The sequence below is a fragment of the Marmota flaviventris genome, chromosome 7 (genome assembly GCF_047511675.1).
Source record: "Marmota flaviventris isolate mMarFla1 chromosome 7, mMarFla1.hap1, whole genome shotgun sequence".
Classification (NCBI taxonomy): Eukaryota; Metazoa; Chordata; class Mammalia; order Rodentia; family Sciuridae; genus Marmota; species Marmota flaviventris.
Window position 1 is genome coordinate 39,553,370 of NC_092504.1, and position 13,503 is coordinate 39,566,872.

Below are 13,503 nucleotides of genomic sequence, written 5' to 3' on the forward strand. Positions count from 1 at the left end.
ACTTGTCAAACGTGTCCTAAAGACCTACCATGTGATTAGTCCAAACATTACAGGGGTGCATACAGATAATAATACAAGTTGTCATTTCCTAACTACTGTGAATACCACAGATGTTGAGTGTATGCCTTATAGTACTTTACTTAAACCTTAAAACAACTCTATTTAGTTTTCTTGTAGCAGAGATTGACAGCTGCTCACCAAAACTCATTTTCTTTCAAGAAAAAGAGAAAGAAAGCTTTTAATTTCTGATGTAGTCCAATATATTTATTACTTCTTTAGTCATTTGTGCTTTTGGAGAACTCATTGTCTTAACTCTAGATCATGAAGATTGACTTCTATATTTTCTTCTAATGGTTTCATAGTTTGATCTCTGACATTTTAGGCTTTGATCCATTTGGAGTTGACAAGTATATGGTGTGAGGTAGGGGTTCAACTCTCTGCTTTTGCATAATGGATAGTTATCCTAGAATCAATGTTGAAAAGATTATTCTTTCCTTCATGTAACTGTCTTGGCAAGCTTGTATAAAATCATCTGACCCTAGATAAGAGTGTGATTTCTGGACTCTCCATTCTGTTCTAAATTAATCTATATAATTCTCCTGTGGCTGAAAGTACAGGTAAGTAGGTGATTAGGAACTCTTTGCTCAAAACTGTTATGAACTGATAGCACTAATTGCTTAAGTGACTCCACACTTTTTGGGCATCCCATCCTTGTTAAATTTTAGAACAAACTTTCCAAAAGTGATAAATGATAAGCTCTTTTTAAAAAGACAAATGAACTGAAATAAAGTACTTTGAGGAGATTCTTCCAGTAAGTTCAAGACATCTTGGGGTGTAATATTTGAGAAAGAAATAACTGGCCTAGTTCACAAGCTCCATTAATTAGAAACATCTGCCACCTTTTTACGTATAGACGATCTCAAATACCATTACTCATACATTAAGCAGGCAGTCCCATTTTCTTCGAATGTTTTCTCTTCCCTGAGCAAGTGGTGGAGCGTCTCTGAAGGTCAGAAAATCCTGCAAATGCTAAAATTTCTGGCCGCCCTTCCAGAACGCAGTTAACTAATTGCGCGTTTCCTAACTAAGCTTAGACAAAGTAGCGCAGACTACTAGGAACGCCAAGGTTAGGTTCGCATCGCGTGGCCACATCAGGCACCCCAAGCACTGGAGTCCACTTCATCTGTTCTCTTCCCCTGCTCAGGCTGCCCCATCTGGGTCTCCAGCCTTCCTCTCTGACTTCTAGCGATGCACCCTCCTAGGACTGGTTCAAACAAGGACATCACCGATTCCGAGTTGCTCTAGCTCCCTCCCTCCTGCACGCAGGCAGCGCTCCAGCCTGGGGGCTGCCCTGATTGTGGGCCAGCCAACCTACTTCTGGCCCTATGGCGGGTCCGAGTCCGAAGGTCCTGGTACTGGGACTCCTGTCCTTAACAGTCGCGTGGGCAGAGGCGGTGGCGTTGCCAGTTCGGCGCTGGGTCCCGAGGCGCCCGCACCCGCGCAGATCGCACAGGTGGCGTCGGGCCGCGTAGGCTGGGCTGGGTGTGGCGGGAAGGGGACCGTCTAGCAGGGCTCCACCCCGCCTCGGATCTGCACGCCGGCCGGGAGCCTGGCGAACCCGCGGGCAGTAGTCTAGGGAGGGGAGTTGGAGTGCAGACGCGGGTCTGGGAGGACGCAGCGGCTGGCGGGGAGCGCAGCGCGCGCACGACGGCTCCGACCAGGGGGCTTTTTTAGATAGCGCCACTCCCTTCCGCATGGCGGCGATGCCCTCCCTGTGGAGAGAAATCCTCCTGGAGACCCTTCTGGGTAAGCCGAGGCTGTCCTCGCCGCGTGTTGGGTGGTGCCTGCTCCCCTGGACCTCCCTGGAGCCGCGGCGCTCTACCCGATTGGCTGAGGTCGGGCAGTGAGAAGAGCACGTTCCGGGCCCAGAATGGAGATGCTTATCGTCCCCTGGGAACTTTTGCTGCAGAAGGGAATAAAAGACAAGACCTACATTGAGGTTCCAAAGCCGAGAATTCGGCGAGGCGCCCGCGGAAGAGGGTGCTTTCTGAGTTCCCACGCAGCTCTGGGATGGCGTCCGAGGGGCGCAGATTCACCAGGTGTAGGTTTTGAACTCGCATCGCCTGTACAGTCTCCCGCAATCTCCCACCCGTTATTTTTAACTTTTAACCAGTACTGAACTTTACCTTTCCCAAGGAAAAGGACACCGGTTTTCCCCAGGGACTGTAGGTGAATCCCGGGCAGAGTTGCCAAGTGGCCTTGATGGTTGGGGGCTGTACCCTTGGGCATTTGGTGAAAAGCATCCGACTGGAGTCTTGTTTGTTCAGTTACCAGTTTTGCAAAAAAACACCAAGGACTTACTAGTGTAGTTCTGTTGGAACTATATGATTTAAATCAGAGTACCTTGACGTTTGGGAAATCACTAGCACCTCTCTGTTCATTAACAAACAAGGATCTTTCTGGGCTGGCAGGGAGCCCTTCTGAAAGCCTGATTTTCAGGGAGCTGGTAGCTTTCAGAGAGCCTCAGACTCTGCCCCGCATTGTATCTTGTAAGTTGGGAGATGGAGTAGGTTCCTCTGATGCTAGGACTCGGTACTTCATCTCATTCAGGTCTAACAACTCTGCCAGGTGGTTTAAAGTCCTATATCTTCAATTAAGAAAGGGAGTTTGAGAAGTAACTTGAGAGAAAGGTACCACATCTAGTGGTAAGAGAGCAAATGTGGAAACAGATTGCTGGGTCTGAGTACACGTGGCTATTTGGTACTTCTGCATCTTAACCAGAGTCTCAGGATTTTGTTTATATGTTGTGTTGTCTCGTCCTTGTTTAATTAGTTTTTTGCATTTGTAAGAGAGCATAGAAAGGGTTTCCATGTCATTGGACATAAGGTTGTGTGAGGAAAAAGAGGTGATTTTTGTTAATCCCCCTAGTGCCTAGTGAGCACCCAGGAGTGTTAATCGTCATTATTGTACAAAGTCCTTGGCAGAGAGGTGTGTCTGACTTTAGATGGGGGTTCTCCAGCCACCCTGCCTCACTTCTTAAGGGCTAGTTTTAAATGATCTACTTGCAAGAAAATGATTATTGCCTTACTACAGAGCTTTGGATGTAGTTGTTGAGGTGGGAGGGGGTGTCCTGCTGTTAACTGCTCTTTTTGATTTTTTGAATATTTAACATTATATGTGTATGGGTCAACTTAGGTAAGGGAATTTTATCAATCAGGGTCCTGACCAGAAGCCAGAATCAGCTCAGATGATCAAGATAAGAGGACTTAACTAACTAAAGGAAACATCTACAGGAATGTGGCATGATTAAAGAATGAACAGAGTATGGGTAGGGGATACGACAGCAGGAAGTCATTCTCAACCAGGGCCTGACCAATAGGGAAGGAATTCTGTTACTGTACCCAATTATGGCCCAGTTAAAGCTGGAGGAAGGAGGCTGGCAGTGGAGTGGAGTGGAGAGCCACTGTTGGAAACAATGCCAAAGTCATAACTCACTCTCTTCTCAACTTTTTCTATAGGCTATGGTTCTTGGTCTCTCTACCATGACTTAGGACCGATGATCTATTACTTTCCCCTGCAAACACTGGAGCTCACTGGGTTTGAAGTTTTTGGCATAGTCTCTCTTTCTCCAGCACTCCTAATAATTACTCCTTTCTGGAAGCTGGCTAATAAGAAGTGGATGCTAACCCTGCTTAGGATCATCACTGTAGGTAAGTGTTTCTTTAAGGTTTTCCTTTTTAGTTAAAGATCAAGTGAAATAATGTAGACTCTTCATTGCAGGTTGAAGGACTGAATGAACAAAACATAAGAGTTTTCTTTCCCTTACTACCACCATAGAAGAGTTTTAATAAAATTGGAAGATTAGACTGAGAGTCAATGTGCTTTACATTTCTGACATTTCTGCCAGATTGGAAGGGCCTAAAAAAAAAAAATCACTGAAAGGAGGATAAGGATATGTTGAAGAAAGGTCAACTCTTGAATATAGTGTGTTTTTCTTTTCAACTATAACTCGGTACTTAGGAACTATTGGAAAGATTTTAAAATAATACTGCATAAGAAACACAAAAATTATGCATGATAAATACCATACAAGCAAACAGCAGCATAGAAAAACTATTTGCAACTCTTACTCAACTAATTTCCCTAATATAGAGAGTTTTTACAAACCAATGACAAAAAAAAAAGACCAATTCACTAGAAAAGGAGCAAAAATATGCCTAGTCACTGGAAAGAAAATAAAATCAGTTTTAAAAGCTATAATAAAATATATAGACAATAAATTATGCACATACATATTTATCTGTAGTGTCCCAAATGGATTGGTCAAGAATAGAACGTGACTGTAGTGAATCATAAGGGTGGGAAAACAGGTACTCATGCATTACTGTTGGGCATGTAAATTGGCACAACCTCTATATTGAGTACTTTAGCAGTATTTGTTCAGATTACAAATCTGTATATAACCTTTATCCAGCAGTTCCACTTATAGAATATATCCTACAGATGAACTCACATGGTAAACTTGGCATGATATTTAAATATTGCAGGGATATTTATAATAGCAAGACTAGAAATAACATAAGTGTCCTCTCTAAGGACAGGTTAACTGGATTATAGTTATGAAACTTGGAATACTACAGAATATTATGCAGCACAAATGAGAGAATATTATTTATGTAATGAAGTGGGATGTTCTTCAAAATATATTTTGCAGAAAGGGTTGTTTTAAATAGTGTCTATTATAGAATGTTAACCTTTATTTTAAAATGTTTGGGTGAAAATATATTTATTACTTGGTTGAACATGCATTACATATCTCCAAAAGGATTTTAAAATGGTAGCATTTTAGTTGCCACTCAGGTGGAGAATTGGGTACCAAAAGACAGAACTGGAGAGGGAAGTTTGCACTCTATCCCTTTGAATTCTGAATTTGAATATATTATATTGCGAAAAAAATAGTGAAAAATTTAAATGTATACTTGATATCATAAAGAACTGGGTTTTTTCATATTAATAAATATTTAGAAAGCTTGGAGTAGTATTGGTGGTAAAAAAGTAAGAACATGAGTTACAGGGAATAGATTTTCAAAGGAAAAAAAATGCCATACTCCAGGCTGGTTGGACCCATAACTAACAGCTCTGGACTTCTTGCGCTCCTGTTATAACTCAGTGTCTCTGAGATTTGTGTGTGGCATTTGTTCATGAATCATGCTGTATGTTCTGTCTAGAAACAGTCATTTGACTTTTTCAGAAGCAGTGCCAGGAATCACTAGGACATTGCTATGTTTGTCTGTCTGTCATTTCCTGAAGATGGCAGAATACAGTGCAGTGAGTTCTATGGTTCCCAGTGAAGGTGTAAAACTTTTGTTTTTTAAAAACAGCTCAGAAAGAATAGTGGGAAAGACTCCTAGAAACAGTGCCTTTTACAAAGATGGCATCCATAGGCATTGAAAGACATGTTAAATTTGTAGATCATGAAATTTTCAGCTCTGGAAGTAATAGAAGTGAAGCTTTCCACCCTGAACTGAGTATACGGTAACTGGTTTCAACTGCTGTTGGCTTACCCAGTATCCTTATATGAATCACTGTGGTCTCAGCCTTGCAAGATTCATTTTCTCCTTCCACTCCAGGTTGGCTTCTCGGGGAGTGATTTATTAGTGTCTTTCATCGCCTTTGCTCAGTACTGGCCCTGTGGGCTCACTTACAAAGCCACCAACTGAGCAGTTGCTGGAAAAGGTTTTCATTATTTAAGTTCAGTTCTTTTCAGTAACTTCTAGTAACTATCAGGGATATAAGAATAAATAAGTTTCAGATGGTTATTATATGATTGTGATGCTTGCTATTATTCTCTTTTCACCTCCTCCCTCCATGAAAACCTAGCACTTTGAGCGGAAGTAGATCTGCATTTAAGAAAGTGATAGGGGAAGTCACTTGAGATGAAGAGGCCATTCTCCGCCAGGCATTCTTCCAGGTGACCACAGAACATTGTTGATGCTAAACAGAGGCTGCAGTTAGCCATGATTTCCCTTCAAATGCTCCACAAGGTCAGGAAGAAACTCTGCTTTTAGTATCCTAAAGGATTCTCACATAGCCACAGAGAAGGTCTGAGTGTTACATTCAATCTCACCTCTGGTATCTCAGATATTTTAGATAATTACTATGGAATTAACTATGAAACTAGTTCTTACTCATTGACTTAGATTATTTTTGACCATAAATATTTTCACCCACTGGGATGGCCATAATAAAAAGACTGACAATAATAGTGTTGGCAAGGATGTAGGGAACTTGGAACTTTCATTCTATCCCTGGCAGACATGTAAGAAATGTAAAATGGTACAGCTGGTTTGGGAACCCGTTTGGCAGGTCCTCAAAATGTTAAACTGAGTTATCATATGACCCAGCAGCTCCACTGCTTGGCATGTACCCATGAAAAAAATGAAAGCATATGTTAACACAGAAACTTGTACAAAAATGTTTATAGTAGTATTATTCATAAGAGCCCCCAAATGTCCATCAGATGGTGAATGGATAAACAAAGTGCAGTATATCCATGTAATGGAACATTACTTAGCCATAAAAGGGAGTGAAGTACTGATACAAGCTGCAGCACAGATGAACCTTGAAAACATTATGCTTAGAGAAAGAAGTCAGACACGAAAGGCCACATATTATATGATTCTATTTATGAAATGCCCCAAATAAGAAAAATCCGAAGAGTAGTGATTGCTAAGGGGCTGGGCATGGGAGAAGAGGGAATGGAGAGAATTGGGGGAGTGACTGTTACATATACATACCTGTATTTATATACATACATATATATTTATATTTATTTATTTATATATATATTTTGGTGGGGGGTGATGTGAATGTTCTGGGTTTAGTGGCGATAGTTGCATAGCTTTGTGGATACACGAAAAATTAGTGATTTCTGTATTCTAACATGGTGAATTGTATGGCATGTGAACGATATTTTAAAAATATTTTAAAAGATGGGTATATAATTATTGACTAACTCTCTTGAATATAAAGATGGGGTCAGACCTGACATTTATTGAATGTGGATCATTGAGTGGCAATGCATTCTTGCTGGAAATTTTCAGCTCTCCTTACTCTTTTGTAGGCGGCCTAGCCTCCTTCCAGGCTCCAAATGCCATCCTTCGGCTGGTGTTCCTTGCACTTGGTGTGTTTTCCTCACTGATAGTGCACAGCGTGACTTGGTGGTCAGGAAGTGGTTTGCAAAGGTATGATTCATGTCTTATGCATCTGTGGACAAACAAGTACAATTACCAAAGGGAAACTTGGGGCCAGGAGTTCCAAGTTGTAGTTTTTACTTTTCATATGACCTTTGCCTCCTCTTCACAAAAGAGGATGTGAACTTGCCATCAATCTCAGTAACTTTTTTTTTCTTTTTTGGCCTCACATATGCTAAGCACATGCTCTACCACAGAGCTACACTTGCAGCCCCAGTAATATTTTTCTTTTTTTAGTACTAGGAATTAAATCCAGGGACACTTTACTACTGAGCAACATACCCAGTCCTTTTTTTTTTTTTTTGATATAGGGTCTCACTGTGTTGCTGAGGTTAGCTTTAAACTTGTGATTTTCCTGCCTCAGCCTCAGGAGTAACTGGGATTACAGGTGTGTTCCACTATGCAAGGCCCTAGTAATGTTTTGAGAACTAAAGAATGATAACAAGTTGCCTAGGTAATGGGCTAAATAAAGGCTAAGTCAAGTATATTACTACATATTACCAACAAGACAATTTCAGATACTCATTCTATGAAACAAATTCACAATGGACGTAGTACCTTGAATTCCCATTGGGAAGTTTTTAAAAATACTTTTGCACTTGCAGGTACCACAGAATCTGGGGATTTATTTTAGGACAGATTCTTCTTGTCGTCCTCCGCATATGGTATACTTCACTAAATCCAGTCTGGAGTTGTCAGATGTCCAACAGAGTGATCCTGGCATTAAGTATGATAGCCACACTTGATCGCATTGGCACAGGTAAACATGTGTTCAACTTATTCCAGGATCATCTCTCCTGCAGAGTTTGTCTTTTCTGTATGAATGTAGTATGAGTGGAAATGTACTTCCATTTCAGTTGCTTTCCCCCACTCTGAAATAGTAACAAAGCCATTGAGCTGTTATCTCAGCAGAAGATACCTGTTCTTGATAGCACAGATGGGAAAAACAAAAAACCCATCAGTGGCATGTACCACAAAGTCGATGGGAGATTAGAACCAGGTCTTATACCTACAGGTCACGTATTGTCTTCCTTCTTCTTCCTGTGGACTGGCCTCTGTTGCTGGTATTTTCCATCTTCCACCTTCACGCTGGCCCCAGTACAACTGTACAGTGGGGAAGTTACTGGGATTTATGGGAGTGGCAACTACCTGGTTTTTACCCAGGAATCTGAAGTATCAAATCTGAAGCTTGAAAAGGAAGCAAATCTTACACATTCAGAGCATTATTCAAATCGACTGGCTTTTACTGGAGCTCACTTTGTCTGAGATATGCAGATACACAGCTTGGGAGTTGCTTCCTAGGCCAACTTGAGACTCTTCTGAAAAGAGAGGACAAGTGCTACTGGATTCTAATTAACTTGCTCCTGGCTTTTTGTGTAACTCTCAGTGAGTCACTGTTCTTTTGTAAATACAAGGAGAAGCTGCACAGATTAACGCAGGTGTGGAGAGTATTGGCTCAGCATGAACAAAATGTGCTTGTCTGATTCCCCTCCGGCCTCAGTCTCGGCATGAAACAGAGGTAACAAAATGGGGGAAATTAAGCAAGTAAATGAGTCACATGACTTGAATATTAGAACATTAGAGCTCAGTCTAGTCCCCTAATGTATGTTTTATATTTCATAAAACACTTATGTGTGGGTGTGCAAATTCGGAAGCACATGGCTCAGGTACAACCAGGTAATGATCAGGCCTTCAAAGGACTGCTTACATCCCCTGACTTGGCTTTTCTTCTTTCTTTTCTCTTGCTGGGTGTCCATCTCTTCCTCTGGATTTGTCCTGTGCCCCCATTTCCAAAAATCAGATCGTCACTGGCTTGTTCAGGATCTCTGAATATACCAGATGTATTCTTTGTTGTTGTTGTTCAATTTGAAGAGTTGTTGTGTCCTAAGGATGAAGTCACACTCATACTTACTGCCAATTCAGTTTGGATGACTCTTTTCTCTGAAGACTCTCTGCTTAGCTGATCCCTTCCACCCCATTCCCATCACCTTTGCTTTCAGCCTGCTTCTCCTTCCTCTGATCCCATTCTTACCAGAATCGCTTTCTTCTGCCAGCCTCCTAGGCAGACCCTTCTGCCTCCTACCCTGCAGAGGCTTCACAGTCACAAAGCCCACTAGACTCTCTGTTCCTGTACAGATACTCTCCTGCTAGTCTTTTCTTTAGTTGTTATTTGTGTGTGTGCAGACCTTGCTGTGATGAATTGGAGACTCTTGGTGACAGCACCATGAATTATGGCTGTATGACAGAGTTAAGGAACCACACTGCTTAAACTCCAGCCTGTATCTCTCAGTACTACCTGTGTGATCTTGGGCAAGTTAGTATCTCTCTGGGCCTGTTTTTCTAATCTGTTAAAGGATATTAGTATTAATCTCATATAAAGTTGTTGTAAAGATTGAGTGAGTTACTAAAAAAAAGGCTCAGGAGAGGGTTTGGCACATAGTAACTGCCCAGTCAATGTACACTTATAACTCTGGGCACACACACTCCCTGTTGGGAGGAAGCAGCCTAATGTACTGGAAAAGTTCACTCCAATTGGATGACATTTGTCTCCTGAACATGTCATTCACTTTTTCAGTGTATATTTTTGCTCAATCTGTTAACTTCTTATAACATCGGTAGCTTTCTGCATTTTTTACTTGTCAAATTCCAAAATATCTGTTTTCCCTAAACCATTCCTTATCTAGCCTGCCAGAAATCATCTCTGCCAGAACAGCCGCATGCGTTCTGCCTTGTATCATAGTTGCATGTCTCACCTCCCCTTCTAGAGAAAGCCTCTTAAAGCCAGACACCATTTTCTCCTGGTTGAAAGTCTGTTAAGTAGAGAGGGTAAATTTCCATGTAACGGGCCCTTTTTCATTTCTTTAAAAATCTTCTAGATGGTGACTGCAGCAAACCCGAGGGGAAGAAGACGGGTGAGGTGGCCAGAGGCGTGCCCTCTAGACCCACCCAGCTGCTGGCCGGTGCTGCCTTTGGTAGCCTCCTGTTCGTCACTCACTGGGTCTTTGGAGAGGTCTCACTTGTTTCCAGATGGGCAGTGAGTGGTCATCCCCACCCAGGGCCACATCCGAACCCATTTGGGTGAGTTTGGGTTTGGAAGCCAGTCAAGAACATGGCAGTCCTGGCTGTCTGAAGACATTTCTCCTTTGCTAGCCTGCTGTTTCATATCCATTCTCCCTAGATATCAGAGATGTTACCTGAATAATCATGAACGCTGGAGATGAGGAGCCAGAGGGTATTGGGCTGTGGCAAAATAGATAAGGGGAGAGGGAAGGTTGTGCCTGAGAGGTTCCCAAAGCTTCTGCACAGTCACTTCAGGAAATCCCCATGCCAAAGAGTCTCCTCCATGGCAGGGAAGGGACAGCATTGCTGCCCATTTCCCCCAGACCCTTGTGTTGCAGTTACGGGCATATGGTAGAGAGACCTCAGTGCCTGATGGCAAAACGCTCTCTCAGCCAGATGGACATAATAGTAACAATTGCCTTACAGACCTGCGAAGATTAAATGAATAATAACACAGATAAAAATCTTAAAATGGTGCTTAGTATGTATTAAGTACTATTTTTAGCTTAATTTATATTATAGCTACTTAATCGAGTGCTGTATTATAGCTATTCTTGCTTCTGGATATCTCCCTAATTGAATTAAATTCTTTTTTCCCCCTCCTCCAATGTTTTGCCAAAGTGGAAAAAGAATGAAATAGTTTGTGGCTGTTTTAAAAATCATGTAACTGTCAGTTATTGATCAAATTGACACTGGCATCAGGAATGCACCAACTGCAGTACTGAGGTCAAGAAAAGAAAGAAAAATGGCAAACGACATAGGAACTATTGCCAAAGATTTTTTTTTTCTTTTGGTCTTTGGCAGAGTCATTTAAAATGTCATATGACCAGTATGGACTCTAATTTATGAGAAAACTCCATTATTGTGTTTACCTTGACTATGAAAGACCACAGTGCCATTTCTCTGAAGTCAGAGTTTTTATACTTCAGTATGCCTCAGGCATATAATGTTGTCTACCAGTTGTCTCATTGCCCACTGGTTGCTTCAGACTTGTATTACCTCTTGGATGTACCTAGAGGTAGCAAGTATATTTCAGTTTTGTAATTGAAACAATGACATATTAGTAGCATGAAATGTCTTCTAGCATTTTCTTTCCTTTTTTTTTTTTTTACAGAGGTGCAGTTCTGCTGAGCCTGGCAAGTGGACTGACGCTCTCAGCTTGTTCGTGGTTTCCTAATTCTGGTTTCATCTGGTGGGTTACAGGTATGTGGGATTCACCTGCAGATATGCCACCATTGAGCCTGGTTATGTAGTTTATTTGTAAGCCTGTGCAAGAAGATGGAAGGAAGATGCCACCACGCGATATGTACTGTTGCCAAATGGCTTGTTACAACCAGTCAAGACAACTATAACCCAGGTGTTACCAAGGTCTCCAGTGACTACCTGCTCTAGGTTCCTGATTCTTCCTACTCCACTTCACTTCACCTGTCCCATCCCTGCCCAAGCAGCATTGCCATAACTACACACCTCCCTTCAAAATACCTATACAACACCCAAATGCACTTAGCACATTTTTTGAGGCAATGAAGGATTATATATATCACCAGTTGCTAAGTGCTAGATATCCCTTGCCCTCTAATTTTGCTTGCTTCTTTGTTTTTTTAGAAATCCCCCCCAGATTTTTTTGAGATTCCATAGTGAAGTTCCATTTCCTTTTCTCTTTTCCATGTGACAGTTTTGTTCCACATTCTTCTAACCCATCTTTGGGGTCATGTATGCTTTTACAAAGACCCAGGCCATTTCTTCCCAGTCACACCCTTTATGATTCCAGAAATATTAATGAAGGCTGTTGTACTGGTACGTGCCACAAAAAATTAAAAATATGAACAAATACAATTTAAAACAGTTAATAAATACTAATAAATTTAATTTAAACATAAAAAAAGGTCACTCTGGGTTTGATCTTCTATACCATCCCACCAAATACACTTCACAAACTACTTAGTTGGCCACAGTAAAAGAAGACAATAATCAGTGTTGGTGGCCCTCTCCCACTCTCCTTTTAGTCCTTGTGAACATGAGGGAGCATTGCATTATTTTCCTTTGATCGAATGATGCCACTCCTCCTCCTTCACTTAAATTATTGGCATTAAGTAAACATCTCCCACTCTTTTAGAGAGCAAATACTATATTGGCTTTCTGTGAGATGTTCTTTTACATATTAATTAAGCAGGCAATTCATGGTATTGCTCTTGATACTGTGAGACTGTATCAGTAATAGAAAATGTGGAATGAGAAATACCGTGATTTCTGCATGTCACAGTACCCACCGTCAGCCTTACATGGAAATGTAAGTGTAATCAAAATGGGCTGCTAACTTAATGAGGTTGGCCAGGTCCTCTTCCTCCTGGAGCTGAATGAGCACAGTTGCAGTCATGTGGAGCTGTTTGTACTTGCTGGTGTGTTTTCTGGTAGACATTCCATTTGGACTCTGGAAGTGGGTGTGTGTGTGTAGGTGGAACCTTCTCCTCAAAGAGCTGCTACATGGGATTCCTGGGGAAGAGGGCCAGATAACTTTGTTAATACCTTGTTTGCAATGAACATATTTAATTTCTTAATCTTTTTCTTTCTTTCTTTCCTTTTTTTTTTTTTTTGTGTGTGTGTGTGGTGCTGGGGATTGAACCCAGGGACCCATGGACTTGTGCACGCATGGCAAGCATTCTATAAGCTGAGCTATATCCCCAGCCCTAAATTATTAATCTGTATGCAACTTGGAAAAGGAGATTGAAACGCTTCAAAAGTTTGTTCAGCATTTAAAGCATGCCTTTTTTTAAAAAAAAATAAAATATAAGCAAAGTGTTTATTGGGCAGGTTGATAGGTAGCAGCTTTGTTTTGAACCTGGGACAACAAAGGGACACAAAAACATATAGAATAGAAAAACTGTGAAAATATAGTCTTATCCTTATTTCCCCAGATAAGTAAGATCATATCTTTGAGAGTCAAACCTAATCTAGTTTTGCTGTCTCTCTGGAGTATTAAATAGTAGTTTTAAAGACTCCAAAGGCAAGCAGATTTAAGGCCTCTAGCCACAGGCTATTTTAAGTATAGGAAACCAGGGCTGTAATCCATGAGCTTCATCTCCCTTTCTGATTACCTGTTCACCTGAAATAAGTAGGAGATTACACTGAATTATCTAAGGTGGTGCCCATTTTCATTGTGATTCATCTTTAAAAACCACATGATAAAACA

General features: G+C 41.3%; 1 protein-coding gene across 1 annotated transcript in view; it reads left to right on the plus strand.

Annotated features, from left to right (window-relative positions):
- The first annotated feature begins 1,763 nt into the window (after positions 1 to 1,763).
- Positions 1,764 to 13,503, plus strand: part of Cwh43 (cell wall biogenesis 43 C-terminal homolog) — a 49,096-nt gene continuing 37,356 nt past the window's right edge. Inside the window, exons 1-6 of the mRNA XM_027937953.2 lie at positions 1,764 to 1,806; positions 3,519 to 3,710; positions 7,124 to 7,244; positions 7,859 to 8,013; positions 10,130 to 10,331; positions 11,428 to 11,516. Coding sequence (XP_027793754.2) covers positions 1,764 to 1,806; positions 3,519 to 3,710; positions 7,124 to 7,244; positions 7,859 to 8,013; positions 10,130 to 10,331; positions 11,428 to 11,516 — 802 coding nt within the window. The remainder of the gene's footprint in view (positions 1,807 to 3,518; positions 3,711 to 7,123; positions 7,245 to 7,858; positions 8,014 to 10,129; positions 10,332 to 11,427; positions 11,517 to 13,503) is intronic.